Source organism: Ictalurus punctatus, chromosome 18 (assembly GCF_001660625.3).
Source record: "Ictalurus punctatus breed USDA103 chromosome 18, Coco_2.0, whole genome shotgun sequence".
Classification (NCBI taxonomy): domain Eukaryota; kingdom Metazoa; phylum Chordata; class Actinopteri; order Siluriformes; family Ictaluridae; genus Ictalurus; species Ictalurus punctatus.
The window spans coordinates 18,331,747-18,356,223 of NC_030433.2; the positions used below are offsets into that span (position 1 = coordinate 18,331,747).

The 24,477-nt window shown below is 38.2% G+C and overlaps 1 protein-coding gene across 1 annotated transcript; it reads left to right on the top strand.

The window, feature by feature from the left end:
* Window positions 1-327: 327 nt before the first annotated feature.
* On the top strand, window positions 328-17,019 carry elmod1 (ELMO/CED-12 domain containing 1). The gene is made up of 11 exons (XM_017493622.3): window positions 328-404; window positions 934-989; window positions 5,029-5,174; window positions 5,276-5,304; window positions 5,659-5,756; window positions 6,325-6,454; window positions 7,232-7,365; window positions 7,834-7,902; window positions 10,091-10,141; window positions 11,649-11,782; window positions 14,403-17,019. The coding sequence occupies exons 2-11, from the start codon at window positions 973-975 to the stop codon at window positions 14,576-14,578; spliced, it is 984 nt and encodes a 327-aa protein (XP_017349111.2). The 5' UTR covers window positions 328-404; window positions 934-972; the 3' UTR covers window positions 14,579-17,019.
* Window positions 17,020-24,477: the final 7,458 nt, after the last annotated feature.

A 24,477-nucleotide genomic window follows, 5' to 3' on the forward strand; every position in this document is an offset into this window, starting at 1 on the left:
TTGTTTTGTTTTTGTTTTTTTACAACCAAAATTCGACTGATACTTTTTCAGAACTTTCCAGCACTATCTTGATTTCCCCCACACACCAATATTATGGGCTATTTTATGTAGCTTCACAATCCCAAAGAACTCTATTTAAGGTCCAGTTTTTAACACTGCCAAATGCGGAAAGATTCAAGGGGATCAATACTTACGCAAGGTATTGTATATGATAAGGCTCACAAGAAGAAATAAAAATGCACAATAAGTGTTTTTCTATATCTTCTATAACAAACTGCTCAGTTTATAATGGTGGAACAGCGCCTATAGAGGGATTGGGGCGAGTCTGTTTGCGCATGCGCGCTGCAAATCGGCCAGGGCACGCGCGTCGCAGCTCATCGCATAGTAACAGGAGCATTTTGCAGGTATTATTTCATTTCACTCGTGCCGACAATGCGGCTTATTTAAACATTTGTGCTTTTGTTGTTGTTGTTGTTGTTGTTGTTGTTAGACCTTGTTATGCCTTGGTTTGGTTATGCGCGAGAATGTGCGTCGTCTAATACAATCTAAAATGAGATAATGAGCTCGAGGAGCGTCTTCATTGGGTTGAGTGATGCGAAAACCTACACAGATAACGTGTAAACTAATAGAAATGTGCAGGCTAATATACAGTATAGGGACGATTCAATCTCAGACGAATCGATTAAGCAGTGCTTGCTAAAGGGGCACGTCTCAATCTGACCAATCGGTTCCTCGAGGATGCATATTAGAGCACAGTCGTGACATGTCTATTAACGGGGACACAGCAACGAGGAATGTAGATGCTGCTCATAACGTTGCATTAGCATGTAATAATGTATCTGATTTACCTGCAGATTACAGATTAGTGTTTGAATTGTTGCAGCATTATTGTTTGTTTGTTTTTTGTTTTTTTTTGTCGGATCTGTTGCGCAGGTGTTACAGCAGATGAATCTGGGACACTAAACAGTCGCCATGAAGCATTTTCTAAGGTAAGAGACCATCAATATCAACATCCAACCTGCTGTGTTTAGCCTATTGCACAAGCTCCAGGACTTCATCCCCCCCATCATTCCATGCCATGTCTCAGGGTTTGATGATATGGCTATATGTATATATATATATATATATATATATATATATATATATATATATATATATATATATATATATATATCATATTTTTATTTTGTGCTTCATATATAGCCTATAGTCTTGAATTTGCATGTTAATCCTGGAAACAAAGTAACAAAGAAAATCTTTTATAAATGAAAAAATATCTGGCCATCATGTGACAATTTATACAGATGAGATATTTTTAGTTGGCATGTTCATGGTTAGTTGTGAGGAAAAGAATTATATAAACTTTCATCCCAATATAAATCATATCTTTAAAATATACATGGTGACTAAAATATTAACACATATGACATGACAACACTGTAACACTATAGTGGAAACATATTAATATAATAACATAATTAAGCTATAATAATATAATTATAACAACGCACATAACATAATAACACAAAGAGGTTTGGTTACTAATCACGGGGCTGGAACATGTAACCTAACTGCTTCAAAGTGTATCACTGCAGTACTCTAAAGAAAAGAAAAGAAAAGAAAGCTGTAAAGACAAATGTTGAGAGGAAAAGTTAATATTTTTTAATACCTCATATGACTGTTCACTTGCAGCCTAATGTACTCCATGTAATGAGATGATCAATGCTATTCTCTTACTGTATGCACACACACATACAAACACAGTGAAAGTTTGCTTGAAAGTTTGTGAACCCTTTCAAATTTTCTACATTTCTTCATGTGTGTGTGTGTGTATATATATGTGTGTGTGTGTATATATATATAGTATATATTTCATTTAATCAATTTCTTAATAATGTAATTTGTTATTTGATTCAGATGATACCTTATGTCTATAATCTCATGATCTATTATGATTCTATTATGATTTCATCATTTAATGTTAGCAACGTTTATTATTATGTTTATTCTTAGATCGATTTAGATGTTTACAGAATAGTTCTTTTTAACTGAAATTTTATCAAACGCTTTTGTTAGACTTTTTCAAATTTATTTATGACATATGTCCCATGAAGCAAAGTTCTCAAAATCAGCAGTCAGACTCAGTCACGTTTCATCGTAGCATAGATTGGTAATTTTTTTTAGATAGATGGATGCACTCTCACACTGTAATGTTTATTGGAATTAATAGAACATTAAAAGCACTCTATTAATGCAAAAGTGTTTTTTGTTGTTGTTGTTGTTGTTTGTTTGTTTTTTTTGTTTGTTTTTTTACATGTATACAATATATTATTGTAAAAAGCACCACTGTAATTTTCTGGCATGCTGTCATTTTAACACCATTTTATATTTGGAAGGAGTCTCCAGTGTCAGCGTTTAACAGTTAGAGATAAAGCTGTAAAAAAGGAGAGAAGAGATTGCGCTTGCTCGGTGATATAGCTATAACATAAGTGATAAAGGAAAGGAACTTTTTCATGGACGTTCAACAACATTAAATGTAACTTATGGATAAATGGATAAAAAAGTACTTTAATAAATAAAAATTTGGAATCAATCAAACTGGTGTGGTATAAGAGGAATAAAACACTTGGGGATGTGCTGTTACAGGAAAATAAGTTAGATAATTAAAAGACCTTAATTTTAAAGGAGCTTTAGTAAACCTTTAAATGTACACTACATGCAAATTCCCTAATTATAGAAAACAAGTATCCTTGATGGTACTACCCTAGTGACAATTAAAGATATCATTTAGTAACTCTTTTTTTCTGAGATTGTAGTATAATAGTGAATTGAAAAGAATGGGCAGATAGTGGGATGGATTACAAACTGATTTCTTACGAAATGTGATAATTTGATATTATTATTATACTTTCTCAGTGCAAACATCCTTGATGTGCAGTGACCCATTTTCGATGGTGCTTCTCTGCCTTACTGAAATTTTCATAATTAGTTTGGCTGGTCTATGGCCCACTTACCTCTACGTCCCAGATGAGCCTCTGAAGTCATGCATTAACACAAGACAATCCGTACAGGATTTTGCTGAGTTTTTTTGGTGATTGTTGCGGCCACAAATGCTTGATTTTGCTGCGTCTTTTTTAAAAAAAATTTGCGATGCAATTTGCGGAGTTTTTTTGTGTGCTTTTTTTGCAGAAAACTACTTGAATTGGCGAAATTGCAATTACACGAAATTGTTTTGCATGGTCTTTCACCATCACAAACGAGAACTTTTAGCTTTACTCCTGTTCAATACATGTGAATTGAAGGGGGCTTTGGTAGAATGCTCGCTGTGATGACCCAAACGTCTTAGCCCAGATCTGTGGAAAATCTGCCGCAATTTAGAAAAATTGCAAGCTCCTGCGAATATTGCAGAGTTTCCTTGATTTTGCGTTAATTTCTCCGAGGGCAAAATCCTGGAGGGACTGACGGGATGGCAGATTTCAAAAATGAGATGTGAAAAACCAAAATGTGGTGTTCTGCATTGTTCTTCTTTTAAAATATCTTGGGTAGCATTGACATATTAGCATTGGGATGGCCTTCTCAACTCGAGTTCAGCAAGTGAAGTCAAAGTTACATATATACATGCACTCTGGTTTCTACTGCAGCAATATCGCACGTGCATGCATGTGTGTGTGCGTGTGTGTGCATGTGCGTGCACATGTGTGTGGTAAGTTGGTAAGTGCGATGCGCTCATGCATTTCAGGCGGATGGAGCAGCGATGAAATTAAATTGTTATTTAATCTACAGTCAAGCAATCTTTCCATGTTAATAACATTGCCATGAAATACATATGACAGTTCCACTGAAAATCATTAAAACAGTGTGAATAATAGGGTAAAATGACATCTTATATTATAAAATTCTGTCTACTTTTCTTTTGCAGTAAACTCCAGTAGCCAACTTCACCTGCTCTCACCTCTATATATCTGTGCTTGTTTTGTAGTTATATGCCTAGTAGCTTTCAAATAGAAACAGGAAAAATGCATCATCCCAATTAGCTAATCGATCGATTAGCGACCGATGCTTAGTAATGCCTATTCAGCGTGGCTCAAGGTCCCTTTCCAGAGCCTTCAAACTGAGTGTCCCTGAGTGGTGGAATGAACTTCCAACCTCAATCAGGACTGCAGAATCTGTCACTATCTTCAAAAAGCAGCTAAAGACCCACCCACTGTGAGCACATAACTAACCCCTAAAACGCCAACCCCACATTATCCTTAAAAAAAAATTAAATTAAATACATTACTCTGGCTCTTACACCTCTACTCTGCACACTATGCTTTTCTAGAACTCAATTAAAAGATCTTTTATTGTTCTCCTCTTGATATATCGCTTTGCGTGTATTTCCTCATTTGTAAGTCGCTTTGGATAAAAGCGTCTGCTAGATGAATAAATGTAAATGTAATCCTGTTTTCCATTCACCAATAAAATGTGATTAAACAAAGAAATGCATTCATTAAATAAACTCTTATTATAATCAGTATAATAAATGTGCATACATATTAATGCTTTCTGTTAGCTCCTCTTTGTCATAGAAACATCTTCTTCTAATTTCAGAGCTTATAGATTGGTGTTAGTTGATAGAATATGTTAAATATGAAAGAAAAAAATTAAATAAATAGACTTTGATTATGGCCCTGCAGGGTCTCACAAAAATGCTGATGTGGCCCAGGTACAATTAGTCTGACACCCCTATTGTATTTTATATTGTAGTGGTTTGATTTGTTGTCATTACAAAATAAATTTACTACAATATAAAATGTAACGTTTTGCGTCAATATTTTCTCACATCAGTGTCGTTTCATGAAGCCTGTTACAGTATATGTCTCATATCATGGCTTTATTATATTGTCTCATACCTACGATCTTTCTTAGCATGACTCTTGATATGACTCCGCCCCCTAGGCCTGGCCTCTTCTGTGAAAAGAAGGTGAAAACGAGGTCTCTCTCTCTGTCTCTGTCTCTCTCTCTCTCTGTCTCTCTCCACCATTGCAGGGTGCTGACCCAGTTCCTGGTGTTTCTGTACTGCAAATGTTTGTGGCGAGGTTTGAAGTTTATCTTCAGGAAGGTGACAGGACGATGTGAGCTGCAGCGGATCTGCTACAACAACAAGCCTGGTGCCCGCCGAACCCTCAAGATCGGTAACAAACCAAACTACAACCACAGTCATTTCTCACATTAAATTGCGGAACCATGAAACTACAGATGACGAGCATATCTAACATTTCCTATATTTTTGCAGAATCCTCACTCAAATGTTCTAAAAGTGAGGTGAGTAAAGAAGGTTTTGGGACCTAAAACTGTGTCATGGTGTCAAAAATTAAACATGTTTGTATGGCACCAATGTTGAGGGGTACATTTATTACACACTTCTAATTTGAATAATGAGAAATGTTGCAAAGAATATGCTAAAGCACTTCACAACACCAGCTAAACCCTCTGTTCAGACTGATCTGAGATCAGATTGACTGGTTGGGGTGGGTGTGGTCTAATATTGTAATGAGAATTATAATGAGTGGGGGTTTAGTAGTGTAAAGTTCAGTATGTAAATAAATGTAAGTCGCTCTGGATTGTGGCTTCTGCCAAATGCCATAAATGTCAATTTTTGGCGCTCTGCCTCATCAGCTTCTGCAGAATGCTCTCAGTGTTCATCCAGATGCTGTTGAGAAGACCATAGATGACATCATGGCCCTGAAAAAGATCAACCCTGACACAAATCCACAGTAAGAACACAGAACTCTAAAGCCAAGTACAGAGGTAGAGGGTTGGTGGTTGTAATTCAAACAAACAATTTAAAATAACAAAAAGCGATGCAGACAAAACAAATTCAAGATGGGTAGAGGAGATTCAAAAACAGGAAGACAATCCAAAGTTCAGAAATGCATTCTAGAAGAAGGCGAGACTTTGCAGTAAGCTCTTATCTCTATTAGTTTGTGATCTAATCACTGAAGTGTGATAGCTACGCATAAATAGCTCACTAGTTTTATAGAATTAGCTAAGTATCTAAAACTATTTAGCTTCTATTACACAGAGAGGTTAGCATTTAGCATTACAGGAACTTACATCCATTGCTTACATAACTTGAATATTTATGTAGTTCGCTCAACACTGTAACTTGGATGGATTTCTCAAGCACTCTTTTAAGGTCAGCAGGTTTTTTTAGGACGTCAGAGAGAACCATCTCTGCCACTGTTTCTTTATATGCTATAAAATAGAATATTAGGGCTTTAGTACTGTTTGTACCCTGACATTGCAGCTTCATCATGCTAATGTCGCTGTGTTTTCCTCCAGGCTGGCCATCTCTCTGCAGGCGAGCCTCTTCCAGATAGTGGGCTACAGGAACCTGGTGCTGGAGGTGGAGAAGCTGCGCAGGGAGCCATACGACTGCGAAAATCCAGATCATGAAGAGATGCTTATGAAGGTATTGATACACAATACATTTAGAAAAAAAATCATCACAGAAACTGCAAACTTTTGTGTTAAGAAATGCTAAATATGGTATCTAGCTCTGTTAAAAAAAAGTTTCACTAGGGCTGATTTAATTTTTTATTATATTCATGGATCCAAAAGGTGAAAATTATATTTTTTAAAAAAAATTTTAAAGTCTTTTAGGAAGACTGTCTAGAAATAGGCTTAATAATGTTATGTTTGTTTTTATTATATTCTCATAATGACAGATGTTAGATAATTGCTCAGTGCTATTCAATATTCAATATTTCCACTTGCTAATATGTCATTATTTGCAGTGTAGGTTCTATGCCCTATGTAGTGAGCATATATAGTGAATAGGAAACCTATGATAATCAGATTTGCTGTAAACCGGTAGATTAAATTGAAATGATTCTTCCTGCATAAGGACTAAGATGATGGAAGAAATGTAAAATCTAGCTAAATATCAGCACGAGAAAATTTTATTGTTAATATAAAGGTAAACCAACCTGAAGCATTACATACCATGATAAAATAAACAAAGGTGCCTCTTTGTGAATCTCTTATGAGAAATGAACGTCTAGTGTAGCTACTGCTAATGTTCAGTATGTTTCAGGTTCATTATTCAAATATATCTGAATACGACATTTTATATCATTAATATTTGACCACACTCTATTCCTTTGGGTCTTTCTAAACTGATGTGTGTGTGTGTGTGTGTGTGTGCGTGTGTGTGTGTGTGTGTGTGTGTGTTTTTTCTCTCGTGTAGCTGTGGAAGACGCTCCGTCCTGATTCTGCCCTCACTGGCCGCATCTCTAAACAGTGGTGTGAAATTGGCTTCCAAGGCAGTGACCCCAAAACTGACTTTAGGGGCATGGGGTTATTGGGTTTGCACAACCTACTGTGAGTATATACTTTTTTTCACAGTATGAGATTTAAAATGCAATGTTTATGTTTGCTTGTGTTTCTGTGGTAGCTGTAATATCAATGCACATAACATAGTGTGTTAACATAAACTTTAATTATTGTAGCAGCAGTGATTGGTCAATAAAACCGATCAAACTCGTCTTGGCATTGAGATACTTAAAGATATGTTAGCAACACTAAAGGGTCAAAAATTAAACAGAACTCATACATCAATGTGGGCCCTGTGCTGTTAAAATCACTTGTATGTTATTTAGGTGATTTTACTTCAGTATCTCGATGATGGTCTGTTTAATTTTCTATCCTGACAAAGCATTCTGGTGTGTAGGATGATGGATTAATTCATTGTATTATACAAAAGCGCACCTCTGCAATTATACTTCATCATTTATAATGTAGTTTAATCAGATGGTGTGTGCCTTTGTCCTGTTTCATTTGTTCTAATAGGTATTTTGCCGAGCACGACAAGGCCGCTGCTCTCCAAGTGCTGCACGACTCTCTGCAGCCCAAACACAGGTCAGATCCTCCTCCCTGTTGCATGCCTTAGCCTGCTCTCTGCACTGTACGCACGTATTTTGTCTTTAATTTTGTACTTTTTTTTAAATCACTTTTACACAGTATAATGATACCCTAAGCAGAAGAGGATGTCATACCTAAAATTTCCAGTTATATTTTTAAAGCCCCCTGCTGCCTGCAGACTGAATTGCAGTTAGTACATTCCTTCTTTCCTTTTCCCCCAAACTGAGAAAAAACTAAATGTGTAAGTAGGTTTTTAAGGAAACAGAACAAAACAGCTCTATTCCAGCAAGAGTGAAGTTACTTTACAGGCCATAAAGAAAACATAAGTCCCAAATGAAAAAAATAAGCCACAACAGCAGTAATGCTGTTTACGTTTTCTTTTTCTAATGTATCTTTGAAATTATTTGATTATTACAGGTGTATAAACACTTGTAATTGTCACCAATGGCAACGTTGACTTTTTGTCCAATAGAGCAACAAGCACACACTACAGTTACTCAAAAATGTATGCTTAGACGGTCCAACACAAACCTAAGAAACTGTAAAAAGAAACAGCTGTTCAGATATACATTATTCATGAGACACCTGCATAAAATCAATTTAAAACAGTGTGTTAAGGCAGAAAAAGAAGGGGGCGTGGCCTCTGCATCTGTAAATCTCGGTGAAGGAGGCATGGCCTATGTGCCTGTAAGTCTTTGTGTAGGAGGCATGGCCTCTGTACCTGTAATATCAGTGAATAGGTGTGGCCTATGTGCCTGCAAGTCTTTGTGTAGGAGGCATGGCTTCTGTGCCTGTAATATCAGTGAATAGGTGTGGCCTCTGTGCCTGTCAGTCTCAGTGAAGTAGGTGTGGCCTCTGTGCCTGTAATATCAGTGAATAGGTGTGGCCTCTGTGTCTGTCAGTCTCAGTGAAGTAGGTGTGGCCTCTGTGCCTGTAAGTCTCAGTGAAGGAGGCGAGGCCCCTGTGCTTATAATCTGAGTGAAGTAGGCGTGGCCTCTGTGCCTGTAAGTCTGTAAGTGAAATAATTAATAGGAGTTAGTAAATAAAATACATTTAAATTTAGACTTATTCAACTGGGTGGGAATTTAAGAAAAGGAAATCATTTATTGAAAGTCCAATATATTCTATATAAAACTCTTTATTGAAGTATGCCGTATGCACTATATGGCCAAAAGTTTGTGGACTCCTAACCATCACACCCATACAGTATGTGGGTCTTCCCCAAACTGTTACCATGAAGTTGGAAGCGCACAGTTGTCTAGAAGGTTTTCATATCCTGTAGTATTACAATTTCCCTTCAGTGGAACTAAGGGGCCCAAACCTGTTCCAGCATGACAGTGCACCTGTGCACAAAGCAAGGTCAAAGAAAACATGGTTTGACATAGTTGGTTTGGAAGAAATTGACAGAGCCCTGACCTCAATCCCACTGAACACCTTTGGTATGAACTGGAACGTCAGGCCTCCTCTTTTAACATCAGTAAAATTCCCACAACCAGATTCCAAAATCTAGTGGAAAGCCTTTCCAGAAGCGTGGAGGTTTAAAAAGCATATGGGTGTGCTTGTCAGGTGTCCACAAACTTTTGGCCATATAGTGTACAAAAGGGACTTTTGTATTTAGAAACATGTCCAAGTCCATCAGCAGTTTTCTGTTGCAGACATTGTCCATACGTCACCCTTTGTTTCTGCTGAAACGTCCCAGTCTGCTGATGAATACGCACAGCTGTGGATGAGATTTGACAGGTTTAGCATGCTCTGTCACCACGCGTCACACATGTCAACACCTTCCTTTTCTGTTTTTCTCGTTCATTTTTTGTTGTTGTTTTTGTCATCGCTTTGTCATGTGCAGGAACATTTCCAAAGAGGAAGCCAGGTACTCCATCTTTTCTCTCTCAGTAAGAATTCCATTTGATATTTTTTTTTATATTAATCTAAATCTTGCTGTATCTCTTTCTCTTATCTTCTCTATCTCTTAATCTCATCTCATCGTAAACACAAAGGCATTATGCTCCATTGTAGCAGTGGTTAGTAGCAGTGAATGCTTTCTCTTTTTGCCTGTCTCATTCTTGTGCTGTGTGTGTTGCTCTGTATTTGGATGGATTCTGTTGTGTGTTTACAAAGGATATCTTGAAGGATATGGCCTTGTGGACATGCTTGTGTCCTGTTTAACATTTCTGTTTGCCTACAGTAAGATGAGCAAAGCTGACTGGGAGAAGCAGAAATTCGACAAAGCTATTGGGTGAGTGCAACATTGTAGGCTAAAATGTTGCATTTTGCAAGAGTTCTGCTTTGCTGTAAATCCTGCAGTCTGCGCAGTAGCTGTTATCATTCTGTCTCCACCCTCGAGGCTTTGTGTGAGGATTTAAAGCGCGGCACTGCGGCCTGTCATCAGCTTTCAGCATGCATTAGCATGCTCATCTGCACCATGGAGGCTGTGCAGCACGCATCCATAAAGATACACACACAAACACACACACATACACACACGCACATACAGAGTCACCATGTTGGTAGCTATTTTCAAGAGAAAGGCATGCTGAAAAAGGTGTTAGAAATCCCCGTATGACATCATAGACGAATTTGCATATTCATTGAAAGGCATACGAGTTGCATATCATGTTACATGAAGTAGGAAGAATTTTTTTTATCTGAAAAGAAAATAATAGGTTCTTTACAGAAAGAGAAGGTATTTCACCTCAAAAAGTATTTTGAGCAGTCTGCTCAAAAAGTTGCTAGATTTGTCACTAGGCTTTTTTTCAAACGAACAAGGTCTAAACATTCACCAAATCTAAAGACATTCATTCATTTTTCGAAGAACTTGAGTCTTTCAGTTGAACGTTGCAGGCTGTCTTGTATATACACTATATGACCAAAAGTATGTACATACCTGACTATCACACTGATATGTGCTTCCTGAACATCCCCAGTCCAGATTTACTCCCCCATTGCTGTTATCATAACATCCATTCTTCTGGGAAGGCTTTCCACTCGATTTTGGAGTGTGGCTGTGGGGATTTGCTCATTCAGATACAAGAGCATTAGTGAGGTCAGGCACTGAGGTTGGGTGAGGAGGCCTGGGGCGTGTTGGCTTTCCAGTTCATCCCAAAGATGTTCAGTGGGGTTGAGGTCAGTGCTCTGTGTAGGCCACTAAGCAAACTTCGCTTTGTGCACAGGGGCATTGTCATGCTCGAACATGTTTGGGCCTGTTAGTTCCATCCATCCATCGATTTTCCATACCGCTTATCATACACAGTGTTGGATACGCGATACAGAAAATGAATGGATGGATGTATGGATATCTGGTTAAAACAATCCCCTGCTCATATAATTTTTCCCTGCCATTATTGCTGCATGTATTGTACTGATGTTTTGTTCATGAATGAGTCAACTCTTTAATCGACTCTTTTAGGTGAACTTTAAGAGCCTGTTTTTTTTAATAAAAAAAGAATTTTTTAAATAATAATAAAAAAAAGTAGATCCTGGTCACGATGAAAATGTATAATTATTATACTGTATATTCATGACTCTGTAACAGACAGTAAAAAAATACGCAATAAATCCACTGAATCTTATGAACAATTTGGCACAGCTGATTGACACGGCGTAAAGCATGCTTTAGTCCTCTTAGATCAGTTAGCTGTACTTGGATAAGTAACTAGCTCCATAGGTAGAAATTAGCAATGAGTAACTTATGTGAAAATGAGGTCCTAATAAAAAGAAGTTGAGCTTGATGTGTTGTAACGCAGATACTCCTTTGCCATTGTTGGCATCAACATCACGGACCTGGCCTACTCCCTGCTGGTGAGCGGAGCTCTGAAGACTCATCTGTACAACGTGGCACCTGAGATGCCCAGCCTGATGCACTTCCAGCAAACCTTCTGTACGTCTCAAAATTCACTCTATACTGGTCTGAGAGGTTTTTTGTTTTTGTCAAGCATGTTCACATAGATTTAGACAGACATTTATGAGCATTTAAGAGAGGAAACCTTGCATAAGAGCAAGCCCAAATTTGATCACAACCTCGTTTACTACTAGCCTTCTTTTTTTCTTTCTCTTTGACCTGACATACTTCTTCGCATAACATACTGACATCGTATAATAGTTTAGCAAATTTACGCAAGCTAGCCATCACTACACTTTATGCTAGGTAACAGAGAATATTATTAGAACATCCAGTAAGTATTTGACAGGTTCTGTCAGGGTTATGCTGTAAGATGCAATAATAAAATTGGTTTCTCTTGAAGTTAATAAAACAAAAAAACAGCTTGTTACATAACAGAGATACCGCAAAATATAAACGCCTCCATCCTGAGGACCTTCTCATGTCAGAAAACGTAAAGTTTCAGCTTTACTGCTGACTGTTACAAAGTGCTGACACTGGAGACTCCTTTCATAAAAATGTTAAACAAACATTTTCTATTTTTATAGACAACGTCATCATATCTATGATTACACACACATCTGCTAATCTGTTTACACTGAGCATCTACAGTTGCAATTAAAATTATTCAACCCCCATCGCAAATCAGGTTTATTATCCAAATTTTAGACTTTCAGCTGTTTGCAGTGAACAAATCAAACAAAAGCAACTGAAATAGTTCAACACAACGAATGCTTCAAGTGGTTTCCCCAAATTCAACTGAAAATGCAACTTATAATGACTTCTCCAGTCTCAAAATGATTCAACCCCTTGAATAGAATCCCTCACAACAGCACAATTATGCAAAACAGGTGTTGTCTCAAGCACACCTGATGCAACTAATCAAGGGCTTCATTAGTTGCAACAGGTGTGCTTGAGCTGGAACACATGAAATACCTGAACAGGCTAGGGGTAGAAAACATATGAAATACCTGAACTGGATAGGGGTAGAAAAAGTATGAAATACCTGAACTGGCTAGGGATAGAAAACATATGAAATACCTGAACTGGTTAGGGGTAGAAAACATATGAAATACCTGAACTGGTTAGGGGTAGAAAATGTATGAAATACCTAAACTGGCTAGGGGTGGCAAACATATGAAATACCTGAACTGGTTAGGGGTAAAAAAAAAAAAAAGTATGAAATACCTGAACTGGTTAGGGGTGGAAAACATATGAAATACCTGAACTGGTTAGGGGTAGAAAAAGTATGAAATACCTGAACTGGCTAGGGATAGAAAACATATGAAATACCTGAACTAGTTAGGGGTAGAAAACATATGAAATACCTGAACTAGTTAGGGGTAGAAAACATATGAAATACCTGAACTGGTTAGGGGTAGAAAATGTATGAAATACCTGAACTGGCTAGGGATAGAAAATCTATGAAATACCTGAACAGGCTAGGGGCGGCAAACATATGAAATACCTGAACTGGTTAGGGGTAAAAAAAAAAAAAAAAAGTATGAAATACCTGAACTGGTTAGGGGTTTGAAAACATATGAAATACCTGAACTGGTTAGGGGTTTGAAAACATATGAAATACCTGAACTGGTTAGGTGTAGAAAACGTATGAAATACCTGAACTGGCTACGGGTTTGTTGAGTGTACACTACCTGGATGGGGCAGACAAAGGAAGCTATCATTGGCTGCAACCAGATTTCTGAGAAGGCAGGTTGTGAAAAACCCTCGAGTGACTGCAAATGACCTGCAGCAAGACCTGATGGCAACAGGCACTGAGGTTTCAGTGAGCTCTATTTATTAATACTAACATATATTAATATTTATATATTTATTCATATAACAAGGTACAGTACATTTTCATGGTACAGTCAGTACTGTTTATTTTTGTAATAAAGTTCAGCAATATTTTACTTTGAGTGTTATGGTTCCATTCAGTATCAGTTTTAAAAACTATCGGTTGACCAGTGTATGGTCATTGGTTCAGGGAAGTCATGTCTCATCTTAAGTTGGAAAAGATTAGGTACACTGTCAGGGGGGCGACTGGGAAATTTTACAGAATCTGGCAACCTTTTCTGTTCTTTGTCAGAGACGTGGATGCTGACAGTATTGTTATGTGTTCATTGTCTATAGTTTTGTTTGTTTTGCTCTCTTCTATGGTGGTCTAGCTTTATAATATGTAATATGTATGTTCTGTGTCTGGCACTGGTGGGGGGGGGGGGGGGGGGGGGGGGGGTTATTCTGTCTGTTTGGTTGGTGTTGTATGATTAATTTGAAAAATGTTAATAAAGAAACCTTGATTAACCGGTTATCTGCAGGTACCGCCCAACTTAGTTATCGGTAACGGTAAAATCCACTATCGGTTGATCTCTATTCCATACATGTTTTATTAACTCTGCGATTGATAAAGGGATTAAAAAACTGTTGTAATTTAACAAAATAGATCATTGTTGCTATAGTGAGGTTTTCTGTAATGACAAGTTTATATAACATTTATGGAAGGAGTCTCCAGTGCCAGTTCTGTGTAACAGTTAGTAGGGTTTCCCGTGCAGGAAAGTCTTCACAACAGAGGACATTTAGATTATTGCTAAATTGTTTTTTTCTCTCCCTCTCTCATCAGGTTATCTGATGCAGGAGTTCCACCGGTTCTGGATCGAGGAGGACCCATGTGACATCATGGAGTTTAACCGAGTGCGCGCCAAATTCCACAAGCGCGTCCTGAAGCAGCTGAAAAATCCCGACATGGCACTGTGCCCTCATTTCACCGCCTCCGACCTTCACCTGGTCAACCTGTAGCTCCTCACCTCATCCCTCACCTCTGACCTCTTACCATTCTTCACTATGTCTAAGCTTTCTGTCATCACTGCCGATTGGATGGAGCTGTTTTTGTTCACACACATGAACACATGAAGTCAGTATTTATGGCTGCGCTGCTCTCTCTGTCAAATATTTAGTAAGCTCACATCACCAGCATCACTGAAGACCACGGTGAATGTACACCTGCACAACGTTATCTCTACTGAATTTAGCACACCCTCACTGACTCGCAATTCAGACGCGTGTAACACTGCAACATCCAATTTCGAATCTGATCGGATGATGTGAATATAGGCTGCCAATATTGCTGATGGAGATTCAGCCAAAGGGACGCGTTTGAGGTAAGGTATAGTCAATGAGGGCTTGTTAAAACAGTATTGGAACACATCCTGTTGCAAAGACATTTATTTCCTTTGCACTGGACACAGCATTGACACTGTAATCTTTTTAATATTTGGTTTTAAAGGAAAAGTCCACCCTGAATGACTTACATATTAGTCTTTATGATTAATGGGACCTTAAATGTCATCCAAGATTTATTTTACAATGAAATTGTGAGTTGGCTTTTTTGAGTTTAAAACTTCTTCCATTGACTTGTTAGTCTATTTTCGCTTTGGTGAATGGTTTCCTATGTTACCCAAAATGCCATTCGACTACAGGCTCATAGCAGTGCAGTCGGATTTGATTAGATTCAGCCCTTTCTTCATCTCTACCTAAAGAGAGCGATGCAGCAGTGCTTTAGTCCTTTTGTATTACATAGTAGTTTTGTTTACAGTGAAAGTTGAACCTACTAGGGAGTAGTATTTATTTAAGCTTTAACTTATAACTTAAGGTTAGGTTAACACTACTTCACTTAGTGCAACTCTTAATTATTTTTAGTCGTTCACAAACTTGAACATAGTGGTCATTTATGTTCAAACTAGTATATGACAGCGCTTATGTTTACTTTCTTATTAATACCAACGGCGTCATACTCATCACCTCGAAGCTCTCTGACGCACCAAGCCTCTGCCGTATCTCATCGCAGCTGTGTCGTGTAGCTGCATTGCATCCTGGAACTTTGAGTCCAGTGTTTGCACCAACGTTTGTCTCTGCTACTTCTGTGTTGGATTCCTCATTAATATGATCCCTGGAAATGATGCTCTTGTTCTTTTGGTGTTAGGATCCAACAGCAAAATCTGAACATTATATCCCTTGTGTTAGATTTATTTTTTTTTTCTCTTATTAAACACCACCGCGGCACACAACCGCAACCTTCTCAAGGGATTAAAGAAATTACAGCAACAACCAACAGATTTGCACCAGAGTCACTAAACACCTCACAGATGTGTTGCAGGGTGGACTTTTGCTTAGACTTTTAATCAGATATTCAGTGTCATGTGTGAGTTACAGAGCTCCCTATTGACCAGTAGGTGGAGCTTTTACTCCAAGTCCAATGTGACACAGGACAAACGAGCTAGCATATAAGGAAATAAAGCACGCTTATGTAGGTAAAATGAATAGAAGCAGCAGCGCACATTCAGCCATTAACAGTGTAATTAACGTGAGTCGCTCTTATATATCTCACCATTTGTGATTTTCACATTTTTACAACAAATATTAACCAGAGAAGAGCTTGCTGCCAAGAGGTGTCGATTAGAAACTTGACAAAATGGTTATAGTGAGCATTTTGTGAACATCATTGTACTCGATTCATGATGCTTTGGTGTTGATGTAAAGTCATGGAATGTTCCAGGTTTTTTTTCTTCTTTTTTTTTTCTGGCTACCAAAGCAATAAGTGACATTTGAGAGAGTCTGTATTTATTTATTTGCCCAGCCGTAGTATTTACTCTGCTACTGTTATACACTAATAAGCATAAGCACCTACTTACTTTGTAGACTATTCTTTCTCTTGCATTCACGCTTCTTTCTCTGTCTAGACCCTAAAACTAGACAGTCACAAGGTTTGCATGGTGACTTAGGTTTGCCTGTGAGTTTTTAATGAATTAATTTATTTTGCACTGCTCTGTCACTCATGACTAATCTGAGTTGCTTACTGTGTGAATGTCTACGCTTTTAGCAGTTTCTGCCTTTTTATTTCAGAGTAATGCATTATGCTGTGTTTTTAACCTACAATCAACTGTATAAGTGCTGAACGTCATTAAGGGTTTATAAACTGTAAAGAGTTACAAGCAATTGCTGTACATACTGCTTAACATGAATTCGATTTTATCCTGATAATGAAGGATCATCTGTGTGCATGGCTGAATATCCATCTTTCTATGCCTTTCTCTGTTATTGCTTAATTGGATCAGAGGAAGCCCTTTAGTGGCCAAACGCTTATGTCATGAGATTAACTTGTGCAGTGTGAAGGGTGCTTTTAAAAACCATTATCAAAGCTATATATGTGTAATAAAAAAAATAATATGGAAGGATTTGGGCCCTTTTCTACCTCATCTTCTTCATATGATCAACACACTGACTCAAGACTCTCTTTCATGTATTATTCATGTAATAGAGATAATGTAGTTATTTTATTTTGACCCCTATATTTCCCAGCTTATTAGTCAGTTATTCATCTTACTTCAGCATCAGTTAGTAAATACAGTGAAAGTAAACATTAACATATACAGTTACAAAAGTAACTGAATGGTATTTACAGAGTTAAAGTTCATCTAGAATATTATTTAAACCAAATTTGTTTCTATTTTTTTTTTGTGATCTTTTTTTTTTTTAGTGCACTTCAAATATAAAACAATACAAGCATGTAAGGAATCATCAGCTTAAAACAAAATAGGGGAAAGGGGTGCAACAGACATATCAGACCAAAAGTCAGATCCATAGAAAAAAAAAAAGACAAAAAAAAGTCCAAAGGCAGAGGATATGTTTAATGCATTTTCTTTATAAAGTCCAGTATATTGGATGAAAACGATTTACTGGCTTCAGTAGTTGCAGGTACTTTCAAACAATACTTTCAAAATTCACTATGTTGAGGAGATTATGATTCCAATATGTTTTGTACATACAGTGCCCTCCACTAGTATTGGCACCCTTGGTAAATATGAGCAAAGAAGGCTGTGAACAGTTGTCTTTATTTTTTAACATTTTGATCTTTTGTTAAAAGAAATTCACAAAAATTACTCTGCTCTCATGGATAGCAAACAATTGCAAACACAACACAGGTTCATTAAAAAATATCTTTGTTAAATATAGGTGTGTAACAATTATTGGCACCTTTTTAGTCAATACTTTGTGCTACCTCCCTTTGAGATAACAGCTCTGAGTCTTCTCCTATAATGCCTGATGAGGTTGGAGAATACATGCCAAGGGATCTGAGACCGTTCCTCCATACAGTATGTCTCCAGATCCTTTAAATTTCGAGGTCCACATTGGTGGACTCTCCTCTTCAGTTCACCCCACGGGTTTTCTATTCTCCAGCTGTGATCCTTGGAGATTTTTTGGCCACTCAAACCATCCTCTTCACAGTGTGTTGAGACAATATAGACATGTGTTGCCGCACATCACAGCTATATTCCTTGGTCTTACCCATTGTGATGAATGACTAAGGGAATTTGGCCTATGTGTTACCTCATATTTATACCCCTCTGAAACAGGAAGTCATGGTTTAACAATTTCCTGTTCCTAGTCACCCAGGTGTACTAAAGGTGGTTTTTAATGTTATGTCTGATTTGTGTATGTTTTGGTTAACTCTCAAAGCCTAGCTAGCTAGGAAGCTACTGTATGACTAGTAAAATTAACATTAGCAGTTAGTTATTTTAGAGCTGAAAAGATCAGGATATGCTTTACTGGAGTTAACCACTCAACAGTATCAATGTTATAAAGTCTGTTCACATTAAACCAAGATTAAATGAGTTTTCATTTTGTTCTTGGGGTATATTTAAATAATTGTACTGTGTTATGTTTGGACCCCTTAAAATGTCTTCGACCACCCCGTTTACATATTATCCTGAGTTCACGTGGTTGAGATAACAAATAGACAGATCAGCCTTGTTGCATTAGGGCTGGAACTGAATTCTAGGGAAGGCAGATCTACATGAAAGAGGGTTGGTGGTCATTGATCTAACCCAGAGCTATTCAGTGTTATCTGCAAAGTGCTATCGCGCCTGTGGGTTTTCAGTCCGATACACAGGTGCTACAACTGATTCCAGTTATTTAATCGGTTAATCTTGGTATTTGAGATGTTGTTAGCTGTGGCTCCTGTGTGGCTGGAATGAAAAGGTGCAGCCTCACCGGCATTTTGAAGATAAATGTTTTTTGAAAGATGTCTTAGACCCCACTGATTTGCACGTTTTTAGTGCAGTTTACCAGTTGCTCAAACTAGGGGGCAGCATCGCATCACTCCTTGCTTGAGGAGACTTTTAAATCCCCATAATCCTCACTACAACAACAGTTTTGACTGAACATTCATATAAATACATATATTAGGTATATCTTAGCTTTGACCTAATCATACAATGAATTGGTCATACATCCACAGGCAGCCTGCCTAAACCCACAGGTGCTAATGGTACCTGACAGCTGATCTGACACAGGACACAATGTATCACACGCACAGGCTTCAATGCACGGTCCTGATTGTGGTGCAAAAGGATGACAGTGCTTAGCAAAATGTCCAAACACCTCACGACAGGGGTGTCAGAAAGCATTAAGTATGCTTAAAGTGTGACAACAAGGCAGAGGAACGTACGGCAGACACATTAACCAAATGCCAATTACACCCCTGTGCCTCCTGCTGCTTCATCAGCGAGTCTCGACTGTACAATCCGCAAGAATGTCAATGAATCTAACCTAGCTGGAATGAATGGATGAAAACAGCATGCTGTATGTGGTTGCAGGAGAAGCTCTGAGCTGATGGAGTGACTGAGCATAATAAAAGATGAGCTGGATTTCTTTGGCACCACATCGAGAGTGACTTTAGGGAGCTAATTAATATTCCTGGAGCCTACTGTGACCGCTGGCCAAAATTCACACTAGTATACTATCCATTATGTCCGTGTTTAGAATGAGACATCTGAAGTCACTCTCCATTCAACCATGTTTGAGCTTTTCTCTCCAAGGCCACATCTCTCAAACTCTATCAGAGTATTTCTCCTTCCAACATTTCTTTTGTCCTTCCAAGTTAAGACTGCCTCGTGATGCTATCAACTGTTACACCAAATCCTGCTCCATTTCTGCTTTAGGAGCTATTGGAACCATACTGTAGTTACTGAGAAGGATAAATAGTAAAAGAACTGGTGGTTTTCTGTGTGACTGTGCTATATGGACTTGGCGCCACATAAAGCGTGGATTTGGGGGAGATAATCAATTTTCCTTGAGCCTACTTTGACTGCAAATATTTATTCTTATATGAACATGTGTTATGTCTTGCCCCATTTGGAGAATAAGCCATCTGTAATCATTCTCTACTAAACCCTCTTTGGACTCTTTCTCTCCATGCTCTTCCGGTCTTCCCAGTTCTTGAATGGTCTCACTCTATGCGTGAAGGCCTGCCTTGTGATGTTATCAGCTGCTATACCCAAACCACCTCTATTCCTGCGTTAGTATCTATTGGAACCAAATTGTTGGAACATTATCTGCATTGCCCCATGTGGAGAATTGGCCATTGGCCATATTCTCCTCTTAACCACAACCAGTGAGCTCATCATACCCTTAATTTCCATGTTTTTCCAGTCAAGACAATTCTTCACTAAGAGTCCAATCTCTCCAATTCTTGATTTGTGTCTCTGTTTTAACGGTTTCTTTTGCTATGAGTTAAGCCTAATGTTACTTACAGGACGTTATCAACTGCTTTACCCAATCAAGCTCCATTTCCCCTGTAGTATCCGCTGGGACCATCCTGTAGAGACAGAGCATAATAAAAGAAATGTTTTATGTCTTTGTACACCTTCATTTGTATTTGGCACCTCAATTTTCCTCAAACCCACTTTTGGCTGTTTGCAAAGATTCATTCTTATGTGAACATCCACTTTTATTGACCCACATGAGAATGAGTCATCAGTAATTATTCTCCTCACCACTCAACCAGAACTAGAGAGCTCTTTGGACCCTGTTCTTTTAACTATCTCTTTTAACTGTTTCTGACACCATGAGTTAAGGCCTGCCTTATGATTTTATCAGCTGCTATATCCATTCCAGCTCCTTTTCCACCTTAGTATCTGTTGAGACCATACTCTTGAGATACAGGGCATAATATAAGAGATGATTCATACTTCTGTAGACCTCTATCTTGTCAAGTGTGGCACCTTATTAAGTGTGGCTTTGGGGAGCTAATCAATATTCCAAGCTGCTTTACTATTACACAAATGTATTAATCTATAAATGTGCAAAAATACTGATTTTGATGGTGACACACAAGAAAAGCTGCACGCTCTTAAAACATCCTCCACTTCATTTCCCCTGAAGGTCATTAGTGCTCTTCTTTCTGTTCTGACATATGTACTAACATCTGTTGGAGGAGGAGGGCTTCATATTCCTCCCCCTCTCCAAACACAGCAGCGCTGCAATATTTATGCACGTTTCCACTGCGCAGAGCTTCCGTAATTTCAGTCGGGGGTATCACCATTTTCTGACCTTGACTATCTGCAGCATGCTCACTTTGGCCACCTGCTCAGATATACAGCTATTTAAAAAATTAAAAAACACCATTAATGGTATGAGGCAAAATTGCCTCATACATTTATACTCGATGGATTCTCCTCTGAAATGGATTTGCGCATCCGCCTTGGTTTCTTCCTCCAATAAAATTTTCTACAACATAATTAATCATGATGACAATCCTGGGAATCGCACTAGCCAGTTCCCTGTACTTGAAGTTCTGTTTAACCATGCTCTACTGCTTTCGTTCCCCGCAGGAGAGCTTTGTACGGGCAGCAATAATGAGAAACACCAGAAATTCACATATTCATTAATGGGAGATTAGTATGCCACGCATGAAGCGTTGTCTTCTTCGCTGCTGTAGGTGGAGCGAGATAAGGTCTGTGGTGCGAAGCAGAGAACCGCAGTGCACAATCATCAGAAAACAGAGAGCCAACCGGAGGGATATCGAAGGTCCTGAAGCGTAGGCTAAAGAATGTACAACTGCTCCCAGTGTACTATGGTATTACACACAGCAAGGTCGTATATCTTATTTGGAATGGTTTAGGAAGATGTAGAGCTTTAATGAATCATACATATATAATAGGAGTGCAACATAATGCCGCTATCTGTATCTGTTAAGTGCTGCAAATATCCATATATGTATCTGTATTTAAAGACGAGCACTTAAGGTTTACATTTTTTTTTAAATAAATATAAACCCCACTACTCTGTCTTCGGAAACATTGGAAAACACTGGGGAAAATCCCAGCAGTAAAAAAAAAATGCTAGCACTACCATCATAGTTTGGAAATTCCAGCTTTGACAGTTCCTCAACCTCATCTCCATAACTCCAGTTCATAATTCTGCCCCCCCACCCCCATCCCCCCAAATGCGCAGTTATTTTTTGTTTATACTTGCCCACAGTATTCTAATGAATATAGCTGGTTGTATTTCCCAAAATATAAACTAACTAGTTATTAATTTAAACCACCACTTCATATCTGACCATTTCCTTGTGCCCACATGAAAGTAAACACCTCCAGGATTCCAGTCCTGATGTCCTGGCAGGCTTTCTTTAAAAAATTATAATGAAAATAGTGTGACTGTTATTTGTATCTGTATTTGTAGAACCCATTAACCTTGTTCCAAATAATCTATTTGTGTTCTGTTTCATCCCTAACATACTGTATAAAAACTCCTCCTAAAATGAATGAATTAGCTCTAGGTTGAAGGAGAAAGCCATTCAATAGGACTGAAAAAAAAATCCTCAAGATAACTGTAATCCTGTACTGACAGCTCCCTTCGGGAATGTCATGGAAAGACAATTTGATGACTCACAGATGTGTTATGCAACAGAACTGGAAAAAAAGCAAGTGAGGGACTGATGATGTCTTGCAGTTAGTACAGCTCCTTATGATTTTGATCGCAAAGTTTAACCTTTGCTATGACTCATCCTCTGTCTACATCAGTTCCGTGAGGATTACCAGCTCAAGGCTTCTTCCCTTCTTGCTTTTACTCCATATTGCCAAGGAAATGGTGTCGAAATATCAAGCCCAGGCAACAATGATGAGAAGCCTTTCCCACGTTCTCTCAGACTGATCATTTTACTGTCTAAGACAAATCCGCCTCTCATCAGCCACGTTGTTATTCAGCCGTACTGCGGATCGACTCTTTTAAATGAACACCTTCGGTGTAAATATTGATGATTGTTAAGGAGTGATCATTATTATTTTGAGCATTATGCTGAATAGGAGGTGTGGACTCGCTGTCAGGAAGCTGAGCACAGCCAAGTGCCTGCCTTCTTCCATGCTGAGGGGACTGACAGGATTTTCACTCCCGAGGAAACCATTTTCCAGGATCACATTTGAGGGCATTTTTAATGTTAAAGTCAATTCAATGCTTAATAACCCCTTTATGACTAATCAATTATTCTATTATTATCTGAGCACAATTTAATGAAATTCCATCCACCCATCTTCTATACCACTTATCCTACACAGGGTCACAGGGAGCCTGGAACCTATTGCAGGGCACAAGTCAGGGGACACCCTGGACGAGGTGCCAACCCATTGCAGGGCATATACATTCACACACTATGGACAATTCGGAAATGCCAAATCAGCCTATAGCTCATGTTTTTAGACTGTGGAGGAAACCGGAGTACCCGGAGGAAACCCCTGAAGCACTAGGAGAGCATGCAAGCTCCACATACACAGGGCGGAAGCAGGATTTGAACCCCCAACCCTGGCTGCTAAAAACTAAGCCACTGTGCCCTCTGATTTCTAAAATTCTAGAATGAAGTACATACTCAGTGTTAAAGGCTGGTTTAGTGATAACTACATAATTAATTTATCCACATTAGTTGGTGGATTTATGAACGGACATATAAATGGGGCATCGGCAGATAAAAATAAAGCAGAATATCTTAGCATATATTGTTATATTGATCAAATATATTTAAAAAATGTGCTAAATATATAACATCGACGGCTTAATGACCCAAATGTACTCTCTTCCACCTCCCTAATATTCCTAAAATAGTCCATCCATTTGGAACTTTCCAGGTGTTTACCATGATTAGATGCCTACTTCATTAAATTTCCATGTTTTCTGAGCTGCCTTACTCAAGCTCTATTCGGACTGGATTGGTTTTTACACAGAGAGGAGGGATAACGTAATTACTACCCGCTTTTCTCTCAGATTTTCACTCTGTCTAAATCCATTGTGTAAGTAATTTGTACACACTGTTCTTGCGCACATCTTGAAAGATGACACTGTATTTTACTGTCTATAAAATGAGCAGTAGAAATAATCCCAGGTAATATATATCCTGTCCGACCTGACGTATTGGTAAAGATTCCATTACATCCTGTGGAAAGAGACTTTTTGTGCTTTTTTTTTTCAGAATAAAGTGACTCCTCTTTTATACAGCCTTCACTTTTCTAGCATTTTCCGCCACAACCAAACAAGAACCAAGTAATGTCTGTGCTTTAAAAAAGCAGAACAATACAACAATGTTTTAAAGGACGTGTCAGAGAAGAGAAACTTCTGGGGACTTTGGGTAAGTTTCTGACTTCCTAGCACAGGTACAGCCTAAAGACATGTGACCTACTAATGCTCAAGTGACCTCAAACCCTACAATAAGTGCTTATAATAAAGGTAAAAACATTAATAGTCGGTTTGTATTAAAATGAAGTGAATGTGGTGCACATACATATACAGAGATTATTCATATTCATTTTGTGTATATCTCATACTAAATAATTTCAGATCTTCAAACAAGCACAAAAAATGCAATCTGA

Coding starts and splice junctions, on each gene's coding strand:
- elmod1 (XM_017493622.3), top strand. Junction 5,305..5,658: donor TCAAATGTTCTAAAAGTGAG/GTGAGTAAAGAA, acceptor CTGCCTCATCAG/CTTCTGCAGAATGCTCTCAG. Junction 6,455..7,231: donor ATGAAGAGATGCTTATGAAG/GTATTGATACAC, acceptor TCTCTCGTGTAG/CTGTGGAAGACGCTCCGTCC.